This window comes from Microtus oregoni, unplaced genomic scaffold, assembly GCF_018167655.1.
Source record: "Microtus oregoni isolate MIOR12 unplaced genomic scaffold, Mior012 000008F_ref0000371, whole genome shotgun sequence".
Taxonomy (NCBI): domain Eukaryota; kingdom Metazoa; phylum Chordata; class Mammalia; order Rodentia; family Cricetidae; genus Microtus; species Microtus oregoni.
The window spans coordinates 43,330,053-43,357,096 of NW_024543067.1; the positions used below are offsets into that span (position 1 = coordinate 43,330,053).

The following is a 27,044-nucleotide window of genomic DNA, read 5'->3' on the forward strand; positions in this document are numbered from 1 at the left end:
ATTTATTTATTAAAAACTTCCACCTCCTCCCATTTCCCTCACACTCTCTCCTTCCCTCCCCCTCCCTCTCCAGTCCTAATAGAAGGCAGGGTACCCTGCCCTGTGGGAAGTCCAAGGCCCTCCGCACTCCATCCAGCATTTTGGGTGTCTTAATGGCAGCAATTTTCTCCTGTAGGCTTCCATTTCACTTGATTAGTAGCTTCCTTTGTTGTATGGAAGCCTTTCAAAGTTCATAGGTCCTGTTTGTGAATTGTTGGCTTTATTTCCCAAGTGACAGTTTAGAAAACCTTTAGTTATGCTTATAACTTCTGTACTCCCTGGCTGGCTTGGAACTTAATATGTAGACCAGCCTGGCCTCAAATTCACAAAAATTTACCTGCTTGTGACTCTCTAGGGCTGTGATTAAAAGCCTGCACCACCAACCAACCCAAATATTTGATGTCAAGAACTTTTCTGTATCTACTGCGATAAGTATATGCTTTTTATCTTTGAGTACATCTGCATATTGAATTACATTTATTGATTTATGTATGTTGTATCTTCCCTGTATCTAAGGAATGAAGCCAATTTAATCAAGGTGATGATCTTTTTGATGTACTCTTGAGTTGGTTTGCAAGTATTAAGTTTTTTTTTTTTGTATTTATGTTCATTGGGAGATTAGTTTTCTTGTCATCTTTATCTGGTATCTTTAGCTATCCATGTAATGCTGATTTCGGAAAATAAATATGGAATCATCCATTCCTTTTCTATTTTACAGAATATTTTGAGAAGTGTTGAAATAGGAGCAGCGGGGCTGCGTCCCCGGCACCTGGCCACCCACATGGCTAGCCTAGCTTATGCCCCGAAATAATTATATGGAAACTGTATTCTTTTAAACACCGCTTGGCCCATTATATCTAGCCTTTTCTCGGCTAACTCTCGCACCTGGACTAGCCCATTTCTAATCATCTGTGTAGCCCATGAGCTGGCTTACCAGGAAAGATCTTAACCTGCGTCTGTCTGGAGTGGGAGAATCATGGTGACTCCTGATTCAGCTTCTTTCTCCCAGCATTCTGTTCTGTTTTCTCTGCCTACCTAAGGGTTGGCCTATCAAATGGGTCTAGGCAGTTTCTTTATTAATAAGAAATCACTCCCACATCAGAGAAGCATTGATCTTATTTCTTCTTTGAAAGTTTAATAGAAATTTGCAGATAATACATAGGGACTGGGAGTTTTGAAACTATGAAGTTAATTTTACTCCTGCTTTAATCTTGTTGCTTGTTATAGTCTCATTTAAATTGTTTATCTCACATTGGTTGAGTTTGGGCATGTGCATCAAGAAACTCAATAATTTCTTTCAGATTTTCCAATTTTGTAGGGTGGGGTTTTAAAGGTCTGTCATTATGATTTTCCAAATTTCCTCGGTTATCTTATTTTCTCATTTAAACTGCTAGTATGTATGTCTTCTGATTTGAAAACTCAGACCAATAAAATGCAAAATAGTATTGAAAGTTGTGTTTTTAGTCTTTGATTTTTGTGTTACTGTTCTTGGATACTTTTTGTTGTTGTTGTTTTTCTTAATTCCTTCCAGTATCCATGGTAGAGCTGGTTTGGTGGCTATAAACTTTTTCAGTCTGCCCTTATCATGAGATTTTTTTTTCTCCCTCACACATGGTCATTTGCTGGGTGTGTTAGTTTGGGCTCAGAGATGTGGGCCTTGAGTTTCTGTAGAGCAATTATTTTAATGAGCCTACCTTTGCATGAATCTTGCCATTTTTCTTTTGTAGCTTTTATACACCTTCATTCAGTCTATCTAGTGTTTAAGCTACAATAGGTATGAAGAGTTTTTACTGTGGTTCTGTCTATTTGGTACACTGTAAATTGCTTGTAGCTGGATGGGTCCCTCTTATCCTAGATTTGCAGAATTTTCTTTAAGGATTGCATTGAAAATATTTTCTGTGCCTTTGGAATAGAGTTCTTGTACTTCTAGGCCCATATTTCTAGATTTGGCTTTCTCATGATATACCAAAGATTTTACAAATTCCACTCATACTTTTTTTTAAGTGCCTTTTTAAAAAAATCCAATTTTTCCACTTTGTCTTAAACTCCTGAATTCCACCTTCTCATATTCTAATCTATCACTAGTGCTTTTTATTGCATTATTTACTGAAATTTTCATCTTCAGCATTTCATTTTTCTTTCACTATTTCTAATCCTTTCCCCCCATTCTGTACTGCCTTCCATATTCCCATCAGCTGTTTATTTCTGTTCTTCATTTGTTTGCATACCTTTTCAGTCACTTTATGAAATTATTTGTCTGGATCATTTCCATCTTTTCCAGTTTGGGATTGATCTCTTTTGAAGGAACAAGTTGTCTTTCTTGTTGCTGTTTGGGACTTACACATCAGTAGCTTGGTCCTTGGTTTTTGTTCTTTCATGAGAGTGCTTATAGTTTTCTGCAAGAGCTAGGTTATGCTACGGCAAACTGACCTTTCTGTTAGGCTGGTATTCAGAGTTTCAAGTTCTATACCCAGACCTCACCTTTAGAACAGTGGTTCTCAAACTGTGGGTCGTGCCTCCTTTGTAAAGGGGTTGATCCACCCTTTCACATGGGTCACATATATTTACACTACAATTCATAACGGTAGCAACATTAACGTTATGAAGTAGCAACAAAAATAATTTTAGGTTTTGGGGTCACCACAGCATGAGGAAGTATATTAAAGGGTCACAGCATTAGAAAGGTTTAGAACCACTGCCTTAGGGTAAACTTACAATTGCAAAACTAGACAGTACTCCAGAATAGAAGCCCTCACTGCTGTGTTCCCTCTGTGGTGTCTTGCATTCCTACCTTGGCTCCTAGGTTGCCTTACAGTTGAGAGGTCCTGTGATAGACATTCACTTTGTCTTCTCTCATTTTAAGGACTATTCTGGAACTGTGTCTTAGATTGTTACTGGTTCTGGCCTCGAGGTCTGAAAGAGATTATGTAGGTGGGTTCGTACCTTATAGTCTTATAGTCCTATGCTGAATGCTTGGTTTGGTGTTACCCGAACTAAGCCTGTCTTGGCTATGTTGGTTGAGGTTCAGTCCTAGAGAAAATTTTGAATGCTGTAATCTGAGGTCATCCTGGTTTGGCTAGTTAACCCACAGGTGGCTAAGAAAGGGTTGAAGGATGGAGTTGTGGGTCTCTGACTTCACACAGGGCTGGTCAAATCAAGTGGGCTGTATCAAGAAGCTGATACAAGGGTCTCTGCCTTCACGCATGGATGGGAGGGTCAGCATGAAATTTGCATGGGTTGGAATTCTGGGATGGGCTGCAGTCAAAGGTCTTTGGTTTGAACTTTTAAATACAGAGGCTTCGCGAGACACCATTTGGTGTACAGTGTGAGGCAAAAGACCCATCCTACCTTGATAGAGGTGAAGTTCGTCTAGCACCACTGTAGAAAACCTGAAATCCACCCACTGAAACAGTCTACCTGAGCAGCTAATGGGAGCTCACCAACTCCAGCGGAACTGGGAAGGAACAAACATAGGACCAAACTAGTCCCTCTGAATGTGGTTGACAGTTACATGGCTGGGGCAGACTGAGGGGCCACTGGCAGTGGCACCAGGACTTGCCCCTACTGCATGTACTGGCTGGCTTTTTGGGATCCTATTCTCTTTGGATGATACCTTGCTCAGCCTAGATATAATAGGGAGGGCCTGGGACCTTCTGCAAAGCAATGTGCCTTACCCTCTCTGAGGAGGGAATGGGAGAAGGGGAGGGAGTGGGAACTTGGATTTGTATGTATAATGAAAAAAGTTTATATTCTTAAAAAAAAAAGAAACAAAAAAGAAAACCCAAAAATCCATTTACCTGTTGAGTTATTTTTATTTCTCACCATAAACTTCTCTCTCTGTATGTGTGTGTGTGCGTGCGTGCGTGCCATAAAACACACAGAAGAGATGTGTAGGAATTGGTTCTCTTCATCCCACATGGGTCCTGAGGAACAAGCTCAAGTTACCAGGCTTGGTGGCAAGCACCTTTATATACCAAGACTCTATTGTAACTGTTTTTTTTTTGTTGTTGTTGTTTTGTTTTTTTTGTTGTTTTTTTTTTTTTTTTTTTTACCTGAGACAGGGTTTTTCTGTGTAGCTCTGGCTGTTCTAGAACTTGCTCTGTGGTCCAGGCTAGTCTCAAACTCAGAGATCCACCTGTCTCAGCCTCCCAAAGTGATGAGATTAAAGGCATGTGCCTCCACACTTGGATGACTGCTGTAATTTTAGAATAAGTCATAAAAAATAAGATCTTCAACTTTGGGGACTGGAGAGATTGCTCAGTGGTTAGGAGTACTTGCCTCTCAGTTTCCAGCACCCACAGGGTAGCTCCAGTTCCAGGGAAATAACACCTTCTTCTGGCTTCCACAGGCACTAGGCAGTCATATGGTACACATACATACATGTAGGCAAACCATCCATGCAGAAAAGATGTAAATAAATCTTTTAAAGAAAGATCTTCACCTTAACTCTTTTACTTATGTATTCAATATCAAATCAAATACTCAGTAGTAAATATTTAACAATGGACATATCGAGATCCTTTGTATTTCCATACTTTTAAAATAAATTTGTCATATTCTATTTTCATCCACCACACACAATCTGCACTGACTTCAACTGATTATGTAGATGAACTAAATGGCAAACCTTAATGTAAACAATGAGATTTTTCCACAACTTTTAAATTTTTCATAGCAATATTAAAAATCTTCAGTGGAGAGGCCCTGTATATCTTTACATTTGTACTTAAATGTAAATGTTTGAGGACACCACTGTGATATTTTAAGTCTTTACTCCCCAGTTTCTTATTGTTAGTATTGGGAAATTGTAGTGGCGTTTCAACTGTATTTTAATAAATAAAGACTGCCTGAAGATCTGAGAGTAAAACAGTCCCACTGGTCAGCCTTATAGACCAGGTTATGGTAGCACACACCTTTAATCCCAGTAGTCACACTAGTTGCCATAGAAACCAGGCAGTGCATGCCTTAAATCCCAGTGGTGCACACCTTTAATCCCAGCCCTGGAGAGGAATATAAAACGGGAAAGGGGTGGTGGGGGGCGGGGGATACAGTTCTCAGACACAGTCTCAGATCTGAGATTCCTGGAGGCAGGATCATCATTTCAGACTGAGATAGAGATAAGAGTCGATGGCTGGTTGCTTTGCTTTTCGGATCTTCAGGTTGAACCCCAATTTCTGACCCTGAGGGTTTTTTTTCCAATTTTTTAAATTGATTTTTATTGAGCTCTACAGTTTTCTCTGCTCCCCTCCCTGCCTCCCTCCTCCCCCCCTTCAACTCTCCCTGCCAGGTCCCCATGCTCCAAATTTACTCAGGCGATCTTGTCTTTTTTTCTACTTTCCATGTAGATTATATCTGTAAGTCTCTCTTAGGGTCCTCTTTGTTGTCTAAGTTCTCTGGGATTGTGGTTTGTAGGCTGCTTTTCTTTGCTTAAATTTTTATTAATCGTGCTTCCGGAGATACACTGGAATGTATTATTTTTGATGTTGTGGAACAAATGGCATACTAGGCAGGTACCGTACCCCTGAGCTATGGCCTCAACGCCACTCTGCTCTTTGTGGAAGCCCACCACCACACTGCCGCACAAGATTCAGTTCAGGGACCACAACAAAATATCACAGGCCGGGGGTGGGATGCTTAGCCAGCAAACATTTTCTCAAGAGTTCTAGATCAGAATGTCACAAGTTTATTTTCTGTTTATTTGTAGAGCTGTGAGGAACAATCTATTCCATGCGCCTGTTCTGGCTTCCTGTGACAGTTGGCAATGATTGGTCATCTACCTTCAGCGATGTCCTTGGGCCTGAGACTCCACATGACTCTTAGTCGTTATACTGTTTCATAGGTCCATCCTACAATAGATCTTATCACCTCATATTTACTAATTATATCTGCCAAATTAATTACATGCCAAGATGTCCAGAATTATTTTTGAGGGGAACACATTTCAGCCCACAGCATCATCTCAATTCCTTCAGCGGTGTTATTTTCCTTCACCCCAAACAAAAATGTCTTACCATATATCTGGACTTACCACAGGTGTCTCTCAAAGAACAGTGAATATTGCTATGGTATTTTTGTTTTTACTTATAATGCAAAATAATGATGGGAATTAGTTAAAAGTTCATTGGCCATGCTTGCCAGGTCATTAGGAATATGGAATCTCTTGGTAATATCTGAAGATGACAGGAAGAACTTTATTTCAGTGCTAAAGGTAGAACTCTAGGAGCTCCCACACACTAGTTAAGTGAGCTACATTGCCAGCTCACAATAGGGTCACTCTTTCTGTATGTAGCCCAGGCTGCCCTGGAACTCATAGCAATCCTCCTGCTTTGGCCTTCTGAGTGCTGGGATTACAGGAATGAACCATCCCACTTAGTTTGTATTTTTGTTATTTTTTTTATTACTTTTAACTATGTGTATGTCATGTGTGGCTGTGTGAGGGTGTACACATGAGTCTAGGTGCCTATAGAGGCCAGAGTTACTGAAGCTGTAGTTACAGGCAGTTGTTAGATGCCTGATGTGGGTACTGGGAATCAAACTTGGGTCCCCTGGAAGAGCAGCAAGTATTTTTAACTGCCGTGCCATCATTTCAGTTCCATGGAATGGACTTTTCAATGAGCGTAATTTCAAAGGCATCAATATGGATAGCATTGTCATTGCTTTGAGGAGGAACAGGAACTTCAGCAACGCCAGCAAACAGACTGGTTAATAGCAAGGTCTCTAGAATAACAAGGTTCCACAGTGGACATTCTCAGACTGTTCTACAACGGCTTTCCTGCACTTCCCTGTTTCCAAGCATGGGCTAAGAGACTCTCACACTATGACAATTTTGAATACTCTTAAGGATGGATTAATTTGGAGCCAGGGAAATTGTTCAGTGGGTAAAAGTGCTTTCTGTACAAGCCTGATGATCTGTTTTGGAGTCCCATGGTGGAAGGAAATGGATTCCTAAAAATTGCTGCTTCACACATACAAAGTGTATGTGAACATCATACATGAACATCATACACATGAACATCATATACATCATGAACATCATACACATGAACATTATACAAATACCTACACACAAATGAGTAAATAAACCCCTACCCATCTTTATCCATCTTTCTATCCGCACTTAACATATTTTCTGTTTCATGCCAATCCCAATCACGATGAACACAAACACAACACCGCCCACACAAGTCTTATATGCCCTCTCCTGGCTGCTTCTGTAGAGTAGCCTCCCTTTAAACATTAGCCATCTTCGTAGAAGCTTAATCTATATTTTTACCTTCTCTGTGAACCTCTTTCTGCCTTCCTCCCAGGCTATTCCATCTGTACAGATACTCAGCCCAGGCATTACATCCAGCTCCTGTTAAGTCCAACTGTGGACAGCAGAATCTCATTTTCAACTTTGAATCACACCTTGCTCCCCATGTACAAGACAAGTTCAGACAGAGTAAGCCTTCAGAGAAGCAAATGTCTATTATAGCTATAGGCATACATCTTTTTCTATAATCAGTGACTTGTGGTTAACACTATATATTGGACATTTTTCTTTTCTAAACATCAAAAGATGGATTAAGTAATGTAGCAGGGTTTTCCCCAAAGTCCTCATCATTGAATAATATTTAAGATTTCCATATATGACGAACAATGCTGTTTGCAAAATTACTAATTAAAAGATGTACTTTTTAAAAGACAAACTGCCTTAGGAAAGATTCCTAATTATTCCAAAATCCAATTAAATACTGAATTAATATAATTATCCCCAAATCCAATGGAATACGAATCAGATATATACTGGATCAAGTATAGTTTAATTTATAGTTGAAGGGCAGAGCAAAGAGGTAGATTTTATTTACCAAGTGTTAATAAAAGTATTTAAAAAAATAAGCAGCCCAAAAAGAGGAAATAAAAGCCCATATAAAAATCCAAATGTTCCAAATAACCTTAGCCCTTGACATTTGTTATGTGGTAGCAGGAGCAAAGGTACACCCCAACTCATAGCTTAGCAGTAGGTTCCCAGATAATTCACTTTATCATGATCCGAGTTCAGGATTGATGTCCTGAGACACCATCGGTGCAGAACAGAGAACAGAAAGAAACAGGTTGTCCGCTGCCCTTGCCTCCCACACTGCCTCTGTAATCAGGAAACACTTCATTGAAGTAGCCAGACCCTAGGTCAAGAATTAATAAAACGTACATCATGTGGATCCAAGCCACAGTGCTGACTGCTTCTTTCCAGAACGAGGAAAGCAGGGTGGCAGAACTTCTGGTATGGCTCCTCAGGGCCCTTCCACCTCTACTGAGAACCCTGTTCCTATCTCAGAGCCAGCATTGCTGCTGAGCGTTCAGGTCCTCTAACAGACGAGCACGGACCTTTCAATGTACGGCAGGATCCATTAGCAATTGAACAGCCTGTATGAGCACTCACTCACACTGACTGACTGTGGCTGTGCATGAACTCCACGCTAGAGTCTCCAGTTTGGGAGCTAGTCCTGAAGCAGGCTTCGAGAGATCAGTATCCTCATTACTTCATTGCTACCTGCAAGAGGAACAATGAAGGATTCAGTAGGAAGAGGGTAGCCATGGATTTAAACTGTAACCGTTGCTTCTTTTGTAATTACCAAACAATGACAGTGTAAGAAACAGTATTTACACTTGCTGTTGTTTGGTTTGAGACTGGGTCTAATGTAGCGCAGGCTGTCCTTGAACCAGATGTATAGTTGAGGATGACCTTCAACTCCTGACCTTCCTGCTCTCACCAGTGTTAGAATTACAGGTGTACAACAGCATACCCAGTGTTTTCTTTTAATTACATGTATTTATTGTGTGTGCAAGTGTGTGTATGTGTGTGGGTGTGCCATGCCATGGTGTGTATGTGAAGGTCAGACGACAGTGTGCAGGACTGCTTTGCTCCTTTCACCATGTGGGTCCTGGTGATCAAATTCAGGACTTCAGGTTTGACAGTGGGTACCATTACCAATGAGCCATCTTGCTGGCTCAGTGGAATAATATTGACATTTTTAAACATCTCTCCTTATGGCAAAAATGACTGTATTAAACAAGTAAAGAAAAACAGTATGACTCTAATTTTTAAAATTTAGTCATACTTGCAAAAGGATAGAAAAAAGTTCAAAGAATTTAACAACAAAATTATAAATATCTCCTAGATGTAGAAACAGGATTCATTTTTTCTTTTACTTTTTGTATATTTTATAGGCTCAGCAGTACACATATCTTTTGTAACCAGAAAACTAAAGCATAAGATAAAACATTTACCTTGAAGGAGGGAATTAATAGCTCACTTTATTTTTGATAGTGGCCTTCAGTATAAACAAAATACAAAGTAAAGCCCTTGCAGAACCAATAATCACACAATCTCAAAGAAAGCTAAATCTAAATTTCCTCACAAAAGGATAATATTTTCCCTCAAAAAAACAACTCTGGAAGTTTAATTTTATTGTAAAGGCCTGAGGCGAATCAAGGCCAGAGCTCCAGTTCGGATAGAAGCAGTCCTGTAGGATCAGAACTCAGACAGGGACAGTGGGGCCCAGTCTGTTTCCACACCAGTGACCCCAGCGTTCACTTGGCCCAGTGAAGCAGAAACTCTGAGGGTGGGACCCAGCAGCCTACTTCTAAGTCCTTCAGAAAAAGATTATAGTGACCACTCAGCTACGACATGAACCCTTTGAAGGCAGGGAAGCAAATCCTTACAGACTTCTGTGACCCCAATAAAGTACCCCTACACGGTTTCACGAAGAAACACAAGAGAAGCTTCCATCCCACGTGTCTGCAATCCTGTAACAGCTCTGGCTGCCTACACTAGCCGGGCCAGAGTGATGCTACTTCCGGGCATATGCACTGATACTGAGTGGAAGGCACACTCTGTGTCTGACTGATAGCCCTCACAGTTGCCCAACCAATGTCTGAAGATAAAATCCACATGCTGGTAACTTTACTAAACACCACTAGCAATACTGACATGGATAACATTTAGATAATGTGGCTGCCAAACTACTGTTTGGGGGTTCAGGATTCCTGAGGTCAGTCTTACAACAGGACAAAATAATCACCAGTGCACTTTCCAAGACGGCTCACATACTAGCTGGGGTTGAACCTTCTCTGAAATCTACAAAAGAAGTGGAGTGCAGCTTCACTCATGAGCATAAAGCAGAATCTCTTGGCTCCCAGCTTAGAGTGTTTTCTGATGTAGCAGCAGACCAATTTCAGAGGAGGGCTGAGGAAAGGGAGAATTGAGAAAAAGACAGAGGGCCTGGCAGGATCCCAGCTCTGAAGTACTGAGACAGGTTGGGGAAAGTGTAGCAGGAAAACAACTCTGCAAAGTTTTACCTTCTAGGATTTGGTGGACCCTGGAGTCCCGCATATACTGTTGAACAGCATAATCCTTCAGGTAGCCGTAGCCCCCATGCATCTGCACAGCCCGGTTGCAGATCTGCTGGGAGACAGGGAATAGATGTCTTTGGTCCCAGGAAGCCTGTGGAGTACTTGGCTCCCCTCCCCACTCCAAACCTTAGTCTGGCAGTCTGCTATACATGGACCAGAGAATGAATGGGGCCCAAGAGGAGCTCCAGATTCTAAATGGTCAGACACGAAGGCCATCCTCCTACTGAACCAGTCAAACAAGGCACACACATCTGCCTTTCTTCTTCAGGCTGTTCTGGAGGCAAAGCTGTCTACAGCCCCCATGACTTATTATAGGAAGTCCAGGCGCCCCCTAGTGACAATACAGTCTCAGCGTGGAAACAGCTCTGTGCCTTACCAAGAACATATCCAAAAGCAGAGTCTTACTGACGCGTTAATGTCATGGAGAAGGCCACAAGGGCAGCAGGGAGAGCTCGACTACAGGTCGTTCACAAATTCATTTGTATCCTTAAGCCCCAAAGTGATTCCTTCAGTGCCTCAGGAGGTTAGGGTTCTATAGCTGACACATTCCTCTCAAAGTCCCTAAGCAGAGCAGCTCTTCCTGTCTTCTGTCAGAAAGGCCAGAAGATTTATCACTTACAGTAAAGCATTCCTCTGTAGCAAAGAGCTTGGCCATGGAGCACAGGACCACTGCGTCTTCCCGTTCCTCCTGCAAAGCCACTGCTGCCATGCGAATCATCACCCGAGAGGCAACCAGCCTGGTGGCCATGTCTGCTAACTGGAATTGCAGGTACTGCAGCCACAACAGAGGATGAACCAAAAAGGCCACATGGGATTAAACAGGTCATCTGGGATCTAATCTAGAACCACTGATAAAACAGCTTGAGCTGGCAAGCTGGCTCAGCAAGCAGAGGTACATACACATTCATAGATAAAACAATCTGAGTTCTACCAAGATGATCCCGTGGGTGGCAGGAGAGAACCAACACCTGAAACTTATCCCGTGACCTCTACATCCACACTATGACATGCATACAACTGCATGCAGGCACACATCCACACCCCCCCCCCCAACACACACACACATAAGCATAGATATCTCAAATTAGGAGCCTTTTCCAAGCACATCAAAGTCTCTCGCCACTTCTAGAGACGCCTGCATTGTTTACCTTGGTATTACTGCCTCTTGAAAAAAGGCACAGGTAAATGTACAACATACATTCTGATTAAGACAGTGTAAAGTTCTTCATGGGATATCAGTCCCACCCAATCCCGCCAAGAATGGGGGCCCAAGGGAAGGTCTCAACGGAGTACAAATGCTAAACCTAGCTGTCTTACCTGGTTTCTGGCTAGCGGCGCTCCAAACTGCTTCCGGACCTTGAGGTGCTCTTGGGTAAGGATAATTGACGCATGAGCCGCCCCAAGAGAGCAGGATGCTGGAGGGGAGGAGTAAGGACATCATCTGAGCCTGAACAACAGTGCTAGCCTCAGCCCTTGCCTTCCTTCCCCAACTCCTTTCTGGCCTCACCAACATTGATCCTTCCGCCGTTCAGTCCTTTCATGGCGATGAGAAAGCCCTGCCCCTCGCTTCCAATTCTGTTGGCCACAGGGACAGCACAGTCTTCAAAGATCACTGCTCGGGTTGGCTGTGAGTTCCACCCCACCTGGCAAAAATCAGGGTCTGGGTGGCTGCCCAACGATTCCCCAAGCAGGGATGACTTCCCTGTGGACAGAAGCCTGTAATGGATGCCAGCACCCTGGCACTTAAGCCCATAAGAACACCAAATAGAGAAAAAAGTTCAGATGTGAAGATTTATCAACACTTAGAAAGATGCTTATATTCAGAAAAGCGGTGTTTTGTTTATTTTTTAACATGGTCTTTTTTTCACTCTGTAGTCCAGGCTGACCTGTAGTATGTTCTTCCTTCCTCAGGTTCCAAGGCCGTGGATTGTTAAGTGTGACTCACCATGCCTGGCTAAAACAGTGCAATGTATTACACAAATCGACTTTGCATAATCTATCTACAAACACTTCTCACTTCCTGAAGGATCAGGACTAGATCCATCCTCAGTTTTACTGTCTCTATGAGTACAACTTCTTTTTTTTTTTTAAATATTTATTTATTTATTATGTATACAATATTCTGTCAGTGTGTATGCCTGCAGGCCAGAAGACCCCATTACAGATGGTTGTGAGCCACCATGTGGTTGCTGGGAATTGAACTCAGGACCTTTGGAAGAGCAGGCAATGCTCTTAACCTCTGAGCCATCTCTCCAGCCCCGAGTACAACTTCTAAAAGAGATTTTTTTTGGAAAAGTTTACTTTTAGTATATGTGAGCACACATGGCAAGCATGAAAAGTTTACTTTTAAAGGCTGGGAACAATAAGCACACTTCCCCTTTCAAAGGTCTAGTGCTGTAAGCAGATAAGATAAAGGACATGTAATGTACTGGAGAGCCCTGATCTAACGTTTAGCTGCAGAGAGACTCGGTAATGTACGGTCAACGTGCGTTAGCCAATTACGCTCCTTTTTCTGACTTGGCATTCTATGATCATACTGTGGTGGTCTGAAAACAGCCATTGAATTAGCAAATGCCACAAATACAAGTTTTTTGTTTTGTTTCTCCAAGAAAAATGTCTTACTAGAACATCTCTGGATATGTCAAATGTAAGCCCAGAAAAACTCGAGAGCACTTGAAATGCAGCCTCTGTCGCAGATCTACCTGGTCATCATTTCCACCAGACACCTCCCAAGTCATGACATGGAGACTTATTATTAGTTTTGAATGCTTGCCCTTACACAGGCTCAGTCCTGGCTAGCTCTTTTAGCTTAACCTGTTTCTCTTTATTTACCTTTTGCCTTGGGGCTTTTTACTTTTCTTCCCTTCTGCATATCTTACTTTCGCTGTTTTCATGTCTGCTGTCCGGTGGTTGTCATGGTATTTTTCTTTTGCTGTGAGGTGTCACCATGACCAAGACAACTTAAAAAAAAAAAACCATTTAATGTGGGGCTCACAGTTCCAGAGGAGTTAGAGTCTATGACAGTCATGAATTTACATTCTGGTCCAAAGGTATGAGGCAGAGAGAGCGCTAACTAGGAATGACTTTTAGGACCTTAGAGCCAACCTCCAGTGACACACCTCCCACAAGGCCACATCCTCTAATCCAGTTCTGCCAACTGCTGACCAGGACTCAGACGTAGGCCCATGGGGCCATTCCCCATCTAGAGTGTCCTCTCACATTCCTCTGTTTCTCCCTGAGACTGGGTCTCTGGGAAACTGACTCAAACATGGGTTGGCTAGACTGCCTGGCCCATGAGCTATGGGAATCTACCTGTGTTCATTCCTCCATTTCCACATACACCGTTGCAGATGTGTGCGCAGCAACACCTGGTTCCTTACATGGGTACTGGGGATGTAAGCTGAGGACTTCTTGCTTGTGTGGCAGGCATTTTCCCCCCCCTGAGCCATGAAGATGCATCCTTCTTACACTAAAGATCTTACAGGTGTGAGGCGGCAGCAGCTATTCATAGTTTGCTTCTTTAGTGACAAGACTTTCTTAAGGTCAAAATGTTCACATGCATTCTTCCTCTCAGATGTCTGTATTCAGTTTGAGGAGATGAAAGACAGAGGGAGCCATCACACACAGCGGTAATGGGCTGAATACTCAACCTTGCTCTTCTAACTTAAATTAACCCGTTTCAGACTTTGGGTAGAGACTACAGGAGCTTAAAAGAGGTCAAATTCCGGTCCAATTTGTTCAGTTTTGGTTCTCTGAGACTGGATCTCATGGAGCCCAGACTGACCTCAAACTTGCTATGTAGTGAAGGATTGCCTTGAACTCCTTCCTGTTCCTCCTGCCCCTGCCCCCAGTGCTTGGTGTGAAGGCAGGCACCACCATGCCTGGCTACATGTTTTTATGTCAGGAAATGATGTAAAAGCTGTATTTTCCAGGAAGGAGGGAGCTCGGGCATTGTGTATAGTTGACGGCGCTCATGAGCTGCCTTGCTGAGCCTGAGGGTCCTTTGGGTTTCTGGGTACCTTCATGAGGAGCTAACGGGGTGAAGCAGTGCAGCCTTTTTATTTACACATGAAACATCGGAACGGGACTTTGCTAAGAGGACCTACAAACTTTCAGCTTTATACTTTTATGTAGGAAACAAAGGTCATGAAGAAGTCAAGTGACAAACTCATTCTTCCATATAAAGCCTCTTAATAACTAAATCCAAGATAAAGTAATATAATTACCCTCCTATAAAGTTAATACATAGAAGGTTAAAAGCTCTCATCAATATTAAGTAAATGCTAACTAAAAGACTCCAGCCCCTATCTTGCTCACTGCAACCCCACCCATACACACCAAAATGCTTTTTTGCTTCTGAAAATAGGCAACTATGTTTGTTGTTACAATTTTGGGGTGTGTGTATCACATGTAGCCTGGGCTGGCCTAGTACTTGCAATCTTACTGGCCCAGACTTCCGAATGATGGAATCATGTGTGCACCACCATGCCCAGCTGTAAAGATTCCATACAGATAAGTCCAAACAGGGCTAGGAATGACTAAGGATCATTGTGGGATATTTGGATACTATGTGAAGATGTATTGCTGTTACTGGTGTAATAAAAGGCTGAACAGTCAAAAACTAGGCAGGAAGTACAGGCAGGATTTCCAGGGTGAGAAAAGAAGAAAAAGAATTCAGACACTTCGGGATGCCTGGAGACATAAAGAAGAAACAGGATGTGCAAGATGGAAGAGAGATGACACCATGTGATAGAACATAGATTAATAGAAACAGGTTAATATAAGTTATAAGGGCTAGTTAGAAACAAGCCTACGCTATAAGCCAAGCTTTCATAGTTAATAATAAGTCTCCATGTCATTAATGGAGAGCTGACTGTTTGAACAGAAAAAGACTCATTACAAAAGATTCCGTATCCTTCCGAGAGATAACATAGCCTTGAACACTGTAGGTATATAATAACCTGTTACTCTGTGAAGAGCGGAGGCACTAAAACCTTTATCTAATCTTGTGGCAGTTGTTAAGGGCCCACAGCATCGTGAAGGAAGATCTGGAAGCCCTGTGCAGATACACGGAGTGTTCAGTTGTCACTTCATAGCTGCCGTATCTCCAAAAGTCCTAATCCAAGGACAACAACTTTTGATCATCTGTCCTAAAGAAAAACTCAGTGAGCTCTATCTTATTGGCAATTAGATTACCACAAGTTTCCTGCACGTGGGATTTCTTAGTCCTAGGAACATCTTATTTTTCAATGCACTCATGGAAACAAGTTCTTAGATGGCTGAAACACCTACAGCCTCTCCCTGTCAATGAGTATTTCATTTTTGCTTAGAGAAGAAAAGTGTCCTGAGACTTCTAACAAGCATCAGTCCTCTCGTAACTTATCTCTTTTTGGGATAACATAGAGTGATGGAAGCTGAGTATGAAATACAGGACAAGGACTGCGGAGAGGGCTCAATTGGTGAGGTGCTTGCTGCGCATATGGGAATCTAAGTTCAATCCTCAGTACCCACAAGGGAAGCCGGGTATAGCTCGGAAGGTGGTGACAGCAGGATCCCTAGAGTTTACTGGGCAGCCAGTCTCACTAAAGAGGTAAGTTCCAGGTTCATTAGGAGATGCTGCCTGGTCAGGCATAAAGGCAAAGGGAGGTAGACCTCGGTGAGTCTGAGACCAGCCTTGTCCTCACAGACAGAACAGCCAGGGCTATACAGTAAGACCGTGCCAAATAAGAAGAAGAGTAAGATAATTAAATTTAATTAAAGGAGACCCTGAGCAAAAAATAAGGTGGAGAACAATTGAGGAAGACATCTAACATCAACGCCCCTCCAACACATGTACATAAACATACAGCACAGAAAAAGAGAAAAAAAAATACAGAACAAAAGTGGACACAGAAAAAAAAAAAGAGAGAGAGAATCTAAACAGTAGAGGCAGCGTATGAAACTAGATGAAAAAGTTTGTCTTTTCCCAGGTGTATGTTTCTTTAGCTACAACCGTTCCATGAAAGAGGACAGGAGTTGGTCTAACAGACAGAGAGACTCATAGTTTGGATTGCTTACAATTGAGTAGCCACTCACCTTCTTCTCCTTCTTGCCAAAGCTAAGGCCAGGGGTTCCCTTCTCAACGACGATGCAGGAGATGCCCTTAGGGCCTGATCCTCCAGTCCGGCACATGACCACATAGATGTCTGACTCACCACCCCCACTGATAAAGGCCTGTGGGTGGAGAGGGGGTGTATGGGGATCAGCGAATGCATGAGTTCTGCACCTGACATCTGGGAAAACCGCTGGCACATGCCTGACGACAGAACAAAGGCATAATGCACAGAAGGGGGTAAAAGGTAAATGGCTTTGGCAGAGCCTACAGAATCGGGGCTTTGGTTTGTAAGAATATAAACGACAAAAATCCGTGCCATTGTGTAGAATCGGATCGTAAAAGATAAAGAGTGAGAGTCTCTCCCCAGCATGTAATCATGTGTGGGAATGCTAACTCAGACTCACAGGATCTGAAGGCTATCAAGGGGTCTACAGGAACAGCCCCTGGTTGCCCTGGGAACACATGCTCTTACCTTGGAACCATTGAGGATGTAATGATCTCCTTGTCGTTTGGCTGAGGTTAGAATAGATGCAGCATCACTCCCACTTCCTGAAGTAGGGACCAAAGGGGAACAAAGATGCCAGTCAGCGACATCAAAGCAGCTGAGCACAGTTCCACATCCTAGAAATCATCCTCGGATAGGTCATCATGCAATAGCTTAACATCCCATGGCCACAGAATCGTCCACACTGGGTAAAAACTGCTTGTACACTGTCTCTCTACCAAATCAGTTAGCAGTGGGGTGAAGCCAGGAGGAAGTCTGACCTATAAGGCCCCAGGGACCTATACTACTCCACAGGCAAATGCTTGATAAGCCGGACTACGTTCCAACAGCCGGAGTTGCTCACTGAACACACAGGCTCTGCTTCTCTCTGCTAGGTGTCACTTACAGGGAGGATGAACGCACCTGGCTCAGTGAGGCAGTAGGAAGCAAACTTCTCCATGGTACAGAGCGGTGGGCAGAATTTGTGCCTCTGTTCCTCGTTTCCAAAGCTATCAATCATCCAGGCACACATGCTGACAAGAAAAGGCATCGACAGAAACACAGACAGAAAAGAGAATCCGGCGGAGAAGGGTGGCATGGGAAACAAAGGGCGACCAAGCAGAATGAAAGCAGGAGAGTGTGGGAAAGGAAAAGAGACAAGTGAGAAGATTCAACTTGAAAGGAACGGGCTGGTTTAAAATCATTACTGGAATACTTATACCTGAGGCCCAGATGTTTCTCAGATTAATGAGTCCTAAAAACCAGAGATCAATGTACTTCCTATTATTTCTCAAATTACTGGCGGTTTGGAGAAGTCTGCTGGTACCAAAACTGGGACTTGGGAGGTCAACAGGACTGATCACCTAAGCTCTCATATAGAAGACAACAGAATCAAATCCAGCAGCCAGCTGCAGACCTACTGTGTACCGGTAACAGTTCAGTTTCTCAAGTACAATCAACCCAACATGATTCATCTTTTTCTCCTGAGTCTCGGGTTTTTGTACCAGCCCGTGTGAGTATAGCCCTCCACCATGCTTTTGGGCATGGATACTCACTTGTGGATGCTGATATAGGCAGTGGTGCTGGTGCAGCCTGTGGCCAATGCTTCAAAGATGACAGAAGCATCGAGGCGAGACAGTCCAGACCCACCCACGTCTGTTTGTACGTAGACCCCCCCAAAACCCAGTTGTGCTGCCTTCCGCATCATATCCACAGGGAACAGCTCCTACAGAAAAGAGAGCAAGGCAGTAAGGGACTGGTCCTGAGACAGATTTTCTTTTAGAGGGGACAATAGAGGGATGAGGATGTTTGCATTTGGGAGATTATAGGAATTCTCTTAACTTCAAATACCCTTGTTATTTTATTATTTTTTTTTTTTGGTTTTTTTTTTTTTCTTCTTCGAGACAGGGTTTCTCTGTGGCTTTGGAGCCTGTCCTGGAACTAGCTCTGTAGACCAGGCTGGTCTCGAACTCACAGAGCTCCGCCTGCCTCTGCCTCCCGAGTGCTGGGATTAAAGGCGCGCGCCACCATCGCCCGGCTACCCTTGTTATTTTTATAGTGGTCTCAGTTAACATGTTCTCCAAATATGTTTTAATAAAACTCTTTTGATATTATATGTGTCTAAATCTTTGATAAATTAAGAATGACAAGGGACATCTACATAATGTCTGGGATGACTTCTAGGGAAAGTCTCTACTGTTCTAGTCAGGGTTAGTATTGCTGTGATAAGACACAATGATCAAAAGCAACTTGGGAAGGAGAGGGTTTATTTCACTCATACTTCCACACAACAGCTCATCATCCAAAGCAGTGAGGGCAGGAACTCAAGCAGGGCAGGTGGCAGGAACCAGATAGAGACAATGGAGGGGTGGTACTTATTGGCTTGCTTCCCATGGCTTGCTTCGCCTGCTTTCTTTTTTTCATTTTTTTTTATTGAGCTATATATTTTTCTCCACTCCCCTCCTTTCTTCCTAGCTCCCCTTCTACCCTCCCTCATGGTCCCCATGATCCCAATTTACTCAGGAGAGCTTGTCTTTTTCTACTTCCCATGTAGATTAGATTCATGTATGTCTCTCTTAGGGTTCTCATTGTTGCCTAGGTTCTCTGGGATTGTGAACTGTAGGCTGATTTTTCTTTATGTCTAAAAGCCACTTATGAGTGAGCACATATTTGCCTTTCCGGGTCTGGATTAACTCACTCAATAGCATGTTTTCTAGATCCATCCATTTGTTCATAAATTTCAAGATGTCATTTTTTTTCTGCTGTGTAGTACTCCACATTTTCCTTATCCATTCTTTGGTTGAGGGGCATTTAGGTTGTTTCCAGGTTCTGGCTATGACAAACAAAGCTGTTATCAACATAGTTGAGCACATGTCCCTGTAGTACGATTGAGCATTCTTTGGTTATATATCCAAAAGTGGTATTGCTGGGTCTTGAGGTAGGTTGTTTCCTAATTTTCTGAGAAATCACCATACAGATATCCAAAGGGGCTGTACCCATTTGCATTCCCACCAGCAATGGGGGAGTGTTCCCTTTATCCCACATCCTCTCCAGCACAAGCTGTTATCGGTGTTTTTGATCTTGGCTATTCTTACAGGTGTAAGATGAAATCTAAGAGGTGTTTTGACTTGCATTTCTCTGATGGCTAAGGATGTTGAGCATTTCTTTAAGTGTCTTTCAGCCATTTTAGATTCATCTGTTGAGAGTTCTCTGTTTAGGTCTGTATCCCATTTTTTATTGGATTATTTGTTCTTTTGATTCACAATTTCTTGTATTTTAGAGATCAATCCTCTCTCCTTTGTGGGGTTGGTGAAGATGTTTACCCATTCTGTAGGCTGCCGTTTTTGTTTTGTTGACCAAGTCCTTTGCTTTACAGAAGCTTCTCAGTTTTAGGAGGTTCCATTTATTAATTATTTCTCCCAGTGTCTGTGCTACTGGGGTTATACTTAGGAAGTGATCTCCTGTAGTGATCCCAAAAGTTCTACCAAGGAACTTCTATAACTCATGAACACTTTTAGCAATGTAACAGAATACAAGATTAACTCAAAAAAATCAGTAGCCCTCCTGTACACAGATGATAAAAGAGCTGGGGAAGAAATCAGAGAATCAACACCCTTCACAATAGCCACAAATAGCATAAAATATCTTGGAGTAACTCTAACCAAACAAGTGGAAGATTTGTATGACAAGAACTTTAAATCTTTGAAGAAAGAAATTGAAGAAGACACCAGAAAGTGGAAAGATATCCCAGGCTCTTGGGTAGGCAGAATTAACATAGTAAAAATGGCAATCTTACCAAAAGTAATCTACAGATTCAACACAATACTTATCAAAATCCCAGCAAAATTCTTCAAATACCTTGAAAGAACGGTCCTCAATTTCATTTGGAAAAGCAAAAAACCCAGGATAGCCAAAACAATCCTGTACAACAAAAGAACTTCTGGAGGCATCACAATCCCTGACTTCAAACTCTACTACAAAGCTACAGTACTGAAAACAGCCTGGTATTGGCATAAGAACAGACAGGACGACTAATGGAACCAAATAGAAGACCCGGATATCAATCCATACATCTTTGAACATCTAATCTTTGATAAAGAAGCAAAAAATATTAAATGGAAAAAAAACAAGTGGTGCTGGCATAATTGGATATCAACATGTAGAAGAATGAAAATAGATCCATATCTATCACCATCCACAAAACTCAAGTCCAAATGAATCAAAGACCTCAACATAAAGCTAGCCACACTGAACCTTACAGAAGAGAAAGTGAGAAGTACACTTGAAAGCATTGGCACAGGGAACCACTTCCTAAATATAACCCCAGTAGCACAGGCACCGAGAGAAACAATTAATAAATGGGACCTCCTGAAACTGAAAACCTTCTGTAAAGCCAAGGTCTTCACTAACTCCCCCATCAGACAGAGGTCTGATCTCCAAAATATACAAAGAACTCAAGAAATTGAACACGAAATATCACATAATCCAATAAAAAAAAATTTAAGTACAGACCTAAACAGAGAACTCTCATAAGAGGAATCTAAAAAGGCTGAAAAACACTTAAGGCTTGTTCAATATCCTTAGTTAACAGAGAGGTTGTGGGGAAAAGTGATCACTTCTGCATTGCTGGTGGGAATGCAAGCTGGTACAACCCCTTTGGATGTCAGTGTGGCGATTTCTCAGAAAATTAGGAAACAACCTTCCTCAAGACTGAGTAATACCATTTTTGGGTATATATCCGAAGGATGTTTAATCGTGCCACAAGGACATGTGCTCAACTATGTTCATAGCAGCTTTGTTTGTCATAGCCAGAACCTGGAAACAACCTAAATGCCCCTCGACCGAAGAATGAATAGGAAAATGTGGTACATTTACACAATGGAGTACTACACAGCAGAAACAAATAACGACAGCTTGAATTTTGCAGGAAAATGGATGGACCTAGAAAACATTATTTTGAGTGAGGCAACCCAGACACAGAAAGACAATTATCACATGTACTCACTCATAGGTGTTTTTTAAACATAAAGCAAAGAAAACCAGCCTACAAACCACAATCCCAGAGAACTTAGGCAACAATGTGGACACTAAGAGAGACTCACATAGATCAAATCTACATGGGAAGTAGAAAGTAGAAAAAGACAAGATCTCCTGAGTAAATTGGGAGCATGGGGACCTTGGGGATGATTGAAGTGGGAGGGGAGAGGCAGGGAGGGGAGCAGAGAAAAATGTAGAGCTCAATAATTGCCAATAAAAAATGTAAAAAAGAAAATACCAAATAGGTTTGGCTACAGCCAGATCTTATGGAGGCATTTCCATAATAGAGGCTCCTCCTCTCTGATGACCCCAGTTTGTATCAAGTTGCCATCAAGCTCAACCACAGCTACCATCAGTCTTCACACTTGCAGTAAGGGTTGGTGAGTGGAGGACAGGAGCAGTTAGGAATACAAAGAGGGAGAGATAAGTCACTGCAGGAGGCATTTGCTGAACACCTACCCTCAAGAAGACTCCTACCTTCTGATCCCACTCCGCCATATTGGGAGCCATTTCCCGAGCAGCGAAGTCAAAGGCCACTTTCTGAAATCCTTTCTGTTCTTCATTTAGTCCCACGGAAGCTGTGAACAGGACCAGACATAATCAATTCTAGTATGGAAGTGAGAGAAGAGCTTTGCTGACAAGGAATGCCTCAAAGCGGAAGACAAGATCTACTATAGGATTTCCTAGGCATATCCTCTAACAGCAAGAGAACGGTGCTATTTATTATGCGTTTTATTGTTTCTGTTTTTGAGATAGGGTGTCCTGTTCTAGTCTAGACTGGCCTCAGGCTTGTGATCATCCTGCATCCAGGACCCCGGTGCTAGCATCATGACTAGTTTCCCGGGTGGATAAGGGATAATTCCAGCACTTAAACATACCCACATTATCCTAAGGGTAATTCCCAGAGATCTCTTCCTCCACCAGTTAGGAAGATAAAGGTATAGCCCCAAATAGGTAGAGGTCTCAGTGAAAGCAGTGGGGAAGAACCAGATGCAAAAAGAATCAAAGTGTAAGAGAGCAGGAGGCATAAAGATACTAACTCATGAAACACCGCTGGGACTCCTTTTAAAGTGTGATTGCAGTGCTCGCTGCGGCAGCACATATACTAAAATTGGAACGATCCAGAGAAGATTAGCATGGCCCTGCGCAAAGTGTGATTGTATTCCTGTATTCAGTGTGTGAATGTGTATGTGTGCAGGTGCATGTAAAGGTCAGGACAACTTTTGGGACTCAGTGGCAGGTGCCATTACCCCCGCAAAGTCAGCTTGCTGACCCACCATTCTTCCTTTCAATCAAGTGGGTCAACTGCCTTTTCAAAATTGTTTATCTCCTCTTCCTCATCAATCCACTCTTTCTTTAAATGAAGAGCTGGGGAGACAATTCAAAGCAAAGGGTTGCCTCATTGATGTCCCTTTTCAAGCTCAGCATCACAAAAAAAAAAAAAAAACACAAAAGCCCTCAAATAGCTTGTTTTCTGATGGGCTGCCCCAGCTTTTCTGCATAAATACCTTGAAAAAGTCTCCACCCAATCTCTGTGTATCTGGCAGCAGCCACTGTTTGTACCAATGCACTCATCTTACAACATCAAATTGAGAAATCATAATCTGTGTACTTTGGAGTGCTTTCCTGCTCAGAAAGCAATGGAATATATGGCCATACAACTCATGGATAACACTGATTTTTTTTTTTTAAATAAAGCTTTCTACACAGTTAAATCCCCAACAGAGAAGTTGAACTCTTTAAGACAGGAAGGTTCCTGTCCTAGCCACCAGTGATATGACTTTGGGTAACTGCTTTATTTCTTTGACTGAGATAAATGGATCTTAGGAGAATAAATTGGGAAAGTGAGGATGGGGAAATTTTCTAGGAACTCATAAAACTTACAAAGGCTCCACTGTAAAGGCATCTCTTCAGAGGAAACAGAGAGACACTGATATAAGTAACTTGGCCCCCTAGCGGTGAAACACAGAATTTGACTTTTACATTCATCCCCAAAGACCACATTCTGTAAGGAAGGTAGGACTGAGTTGGAAAGCAAAATTGTCTACCAACTCGCGAGTCTCTAAGATGAAGCGGATTTCAACAGAGACAGGGCAGACACTGAAAGCAATGAACTTAGGCAAAACTCTAGTGGGAAGCAGTGACCTTTTAAGACTTGAAACGAGGACAGAACAAATTCCAGGAACCAGAGCAGGGTGGCAGACCCAGCAACCTGGAGCGGATCAGGCAGGCCTACACTGCTCATACCCATTTCTCTTCTACTGTGAGAACAACTGACTCAGGTGTGGAAACTACAGGAAGGAGTGAGTACATGCCTACACTTAGAGACCCAGTAAAAGGCGAGGGTGTGGTGATGGCTCGGGGGAGGCAGGGAGGACACGTAGCTACTCTGTAGTTATGTTTTAAGGTATGGCCTTTCATCTAAAAAACTTTGGCCATTATGATACTGACGAATACCTAAGATGGGGACATCTGGGGTGGTATGAATGTAAACTTAAAGAAAAAGTCCAAGCAAATCTGACAATGAATTACTCTGGAGCCTGCTAGCTATGCCCAGTCTTTGCAATAGCTCATTAGTGTTGGCGGCAAAGTGATGTGGGAGTGTCATATATCAATCTGTTGATTTCATTGGTTAAGCAATAAAGAAACTGCTTGGCCCTGATAGGTTAAAACATAGGTGGGAGGAGTAAACAGAACAGAATGTTGGGAGGAAGAGGAAGTGAGCTCAGAGACACCATGCTCCTCTCCCCCGGGCAGACGTGATTCAGCTCTGGCCCAGGATGGATGTAGGCTAGAATCTTCCCGGTAAGTGCACCTTGGGGTGCTACACACATGATTGGAAATGGGCTAGTCCAGGTGCGAGAGTTAGCTGAGAAGAGGCTAGATATAATGGGCCAAGCAGTGTTTAAAAGAATACAATTTGTGTGTTGTTATTTCGGGGCATAAGCTAGCCAGGTGGCCGGGGTGCTGGGGACGCAGCCCCGCCACTCCTAATACCACAGCAAAGTCTGTTCCTCTGGGGAAGATGTGGGCATCACTCTTAGTAAAAAGGTAAGTCAAGCATGGTGGTTCACACCTTTAATCCCACACTCAGGTGCCTCTCTGAGAGTCTGAGGCCCACCAGACCTACATAGAGAGTTCCAGAATAGTTATCAGGATTCTAGAGAATGCTTCCCTAAGAGACCCAGAGCAGAAACCTGAGGGTATCACCCTTAGGAATATGGCATGGGATTAAAGAAAAGAAAAAAAAAAATCACGGTTTCCTTATGGGGGGGTTGACAGGCCATTTTTTTCATGCTTTCTTGTACAATGCTGCTATAGATCATAGTTTAACGCTTATCTGCAGAAGGAGGAAGAATACACCTGAGTGCCAATGACTTGCCTAGCATGTTTTTTTTTTCTCCTAGTACCTGGATCCAACTCATGGTACTAGGAGGAAAAAAAAAAAACTGTTGCAGTAAACTCACTAAACAACGAACAAGAAAATGGGACCAGAGGAATACTTCCATGGTAGGTACTTGTCAGCCCCAGCAAATCCCTAAGTTTGAACAACAGTACCAATACCCTTGCACCCAACAAATATCAGAGCATGGATTATGTAGCAATACTGGTGCTATAAAAATAAATGGGGTCCATTCACACACACACACACACACACACACACGCACACACACGCACACACACACTTAAATGGTAATAATTTAAAGACATTAAGGTATAAAGAAGAGCTGCAGAATTTTACTTCTAGTAACAGCTCAATATAGAGTCTGTTGTTACTTGTTTTGTTTGGTTCTAGTTTTTCAGACAGGGTCTAACTCTGTAGCCCAAGCTACAGAGGTTGCCTCAAACTCGAGATAATCCTCCACCTATGCTTCTGATGTACTGAGATTACAGATATGAGCCACTATATCCTGCTTTAATATATACTAATAAATCTTTATCATATGACAGAATAAAGGGCTACTTCCTAAAATAAGCCAAGTTTAGGTAACCCAAGACTTAGAAATTTAGAATTTCATTCTAACTAAAGAAGAGTAGTTCTAAATAAGTTATATATAAGTAAATGCAATATGTAACTACATATTCTTCTTATATAACAAATACAGTTGACTTTAGAAATGATCAACAGTAGGAAAACATTGCTTAGAGAAAAAAAATAGAGGTAGTGGTAAATAAATAGCAAATTAAAGCCAACATAATGCCATGTTTATAGACCCAGCACTGGTGAGGTCACAGAGGAACATGAATTACACGTGGCAAATTCAAGAACAGCCTGGGCTGCATTGTGACACCCTGACTCTAAAAAGCAAACTGCCGGAGCTAGGTCCCTAACTCTAGCACCTTCTTTAAAAGGAGTGAAAGAATCTAAGTTGCTCAAGTCAAACCACCAACTACCGGGAAAACTCACATTTTGTTAGTTTGTTTCTGGGACAAACTCTTACTAGCTTTGGTCAAACAGGGAGACTTTGGTTATTTCCTAAGTAGGGCAGTGCCTTTAAAAGCGATTCTGATCTAGAGAAAACAGTCTTCTATGCCTTCGCGTACTTTATAGATTTTTTTCTCAATCGTCAAGGTCATGCTGCCATAAACAATGGATACTTATTTTAAGTAAATAAAAATCATTTTTAAAATTGCTTCAGAGAAAAAGGTGGTTTGGGGTTTTTGTTTGTTATTTTAAGTGACTGACAGAACCAGAAAACTGGCTGTGTATTCCATGATCAGCGTGGGTGGCAACCACACGCTGTTACCTTCAAGTTTTCTGCCAGGTTCCTAAACAATCAGTTTGTAATCTCTGATAGGGTTTCTCAATGTGGTAATCTTTCTTTTTCCTGCAGCAGTTTCTACAGTGTAAGTGTTTTCTACTCACAGATTATAAATTATGAAATCCACGTACGTGAAGAGAGTTTTCTCGACCAGCACCCATATTCTTACGTTCTTGCTACCTTGAGAATCTCGTGATACTATTTCAACCACCCTAAGTAACAATTTCCTTTATGTATGGGCTGGGGCTGGGGGGTGGATTAAGAGCGGGTGGCAGAGACCACGCGGAGCTGGTGCTGAGAGCAGATCCTGGGTTATGGAAGGAAGCAGGTTAGGGGAACCGGACTGGTATGGGGAGAGGGAAGCGGGCCCAAGTCAGGGCAGGGTCTAAGAAAGAAAGGAGTCCGTCAAGGGACCTGAGGACTGGACAGAGGGGGTCGGGTGAATGTGTCAAGACAAAGCCCAGAACCAGCAAGCAGCCAGAAACTTGGGCACGCACAGATGCCCACCAAGTCCCGTTCTCCCTTCGCCCAGGCGAGCCTTACGATCGATGCAGAGGGTGACGCTCCGGTGATCGGTCTGAGCCAGGGACCGGAATGCAGCGCGTAGACAGCCAAGGCGCCGGGAGCCACACCGTAACATCGTCACAGCTGTTCTCAGTCTGAATCCCTGGACCAGCTTGCCCAGGCCAGAACTTGCTGCTCGTGACCCTCCCCGTGGCACCCTGGGAGTTATAGT

The 27,044-nt window shown here is 42.6% G+C and overlaps 1 protein-coding gene and 1 non-coding gene across 2 annotated transcripts; one reads left to right on the forward strand and one right to left on the reverse strand.

The window, feature by feature from the left end:
• Nucleotides 1–5,404: 5,404 nt before the first annotated feature.
• On the reverse strand, nt 5,405–27,024 carry Acad8 (acyl-CoA dehydrogenase family member 8). Its single transcript, XM_041657533.1, has 11 exons — nt 26,852–27,024; nt 22,023–22,123; nt 18,065–18,234; nt 17,433–17,542; nt 16,998–17,074; nt 16,507–16,644; nt 11,939–12,074; nt 11,749–11,846; nt 11,051–11,203; nt 10,378–10,480; nt 5,405–8,569 (listed from the first exon to the last, which is right to left on the reverse strand). Exons 1-11 carry the CDS (start codon nt 26,946–26,948, stop codon nt 8,517–8,519), a joined length of 1,236 nt encoding a protein of 411 aa, XP_041513467.1. The 5' UTR covers nt 26,949–27,024; the 3' UTR covers nt 5,405–8,516.
• LOC121452058 lies at nt 22,627–22,735 on the forward strand. The gene has a single exon (XR_005974794.1). It is a non-coding gene; the product is annotated as a U6 spliceosomal RNA (small nuclear RNA).
• Nucleotides 27,025–27,044: the final 20 nt, after the last annotated feature.

Bases quoted from the DNA above. Each gene is read 5' to 3' on its own strand.
- Acad8 (XM_041657533.1), bottom strand. From the start codon at position 26,948: ATGTTACGGTGTGGCTCCCGGCGCCTTGGCTGTCTACGCGCTGCATTC. The intron at 22,124-26,851 runs GTAAGGCTCGCC...TCCTGTTCACAG, and splicing joins CGTCACCCTCTGCATCGATC to CTTCCGTGGGACTAAATGAA. The intron at 17,075-17,432 runs GTGCGTTCATCC...TCCCTACTTCAG, and splicing joins CTACTGCCTCACTGAGCCAG to GAAGTGGGAGTGATGCTGCA.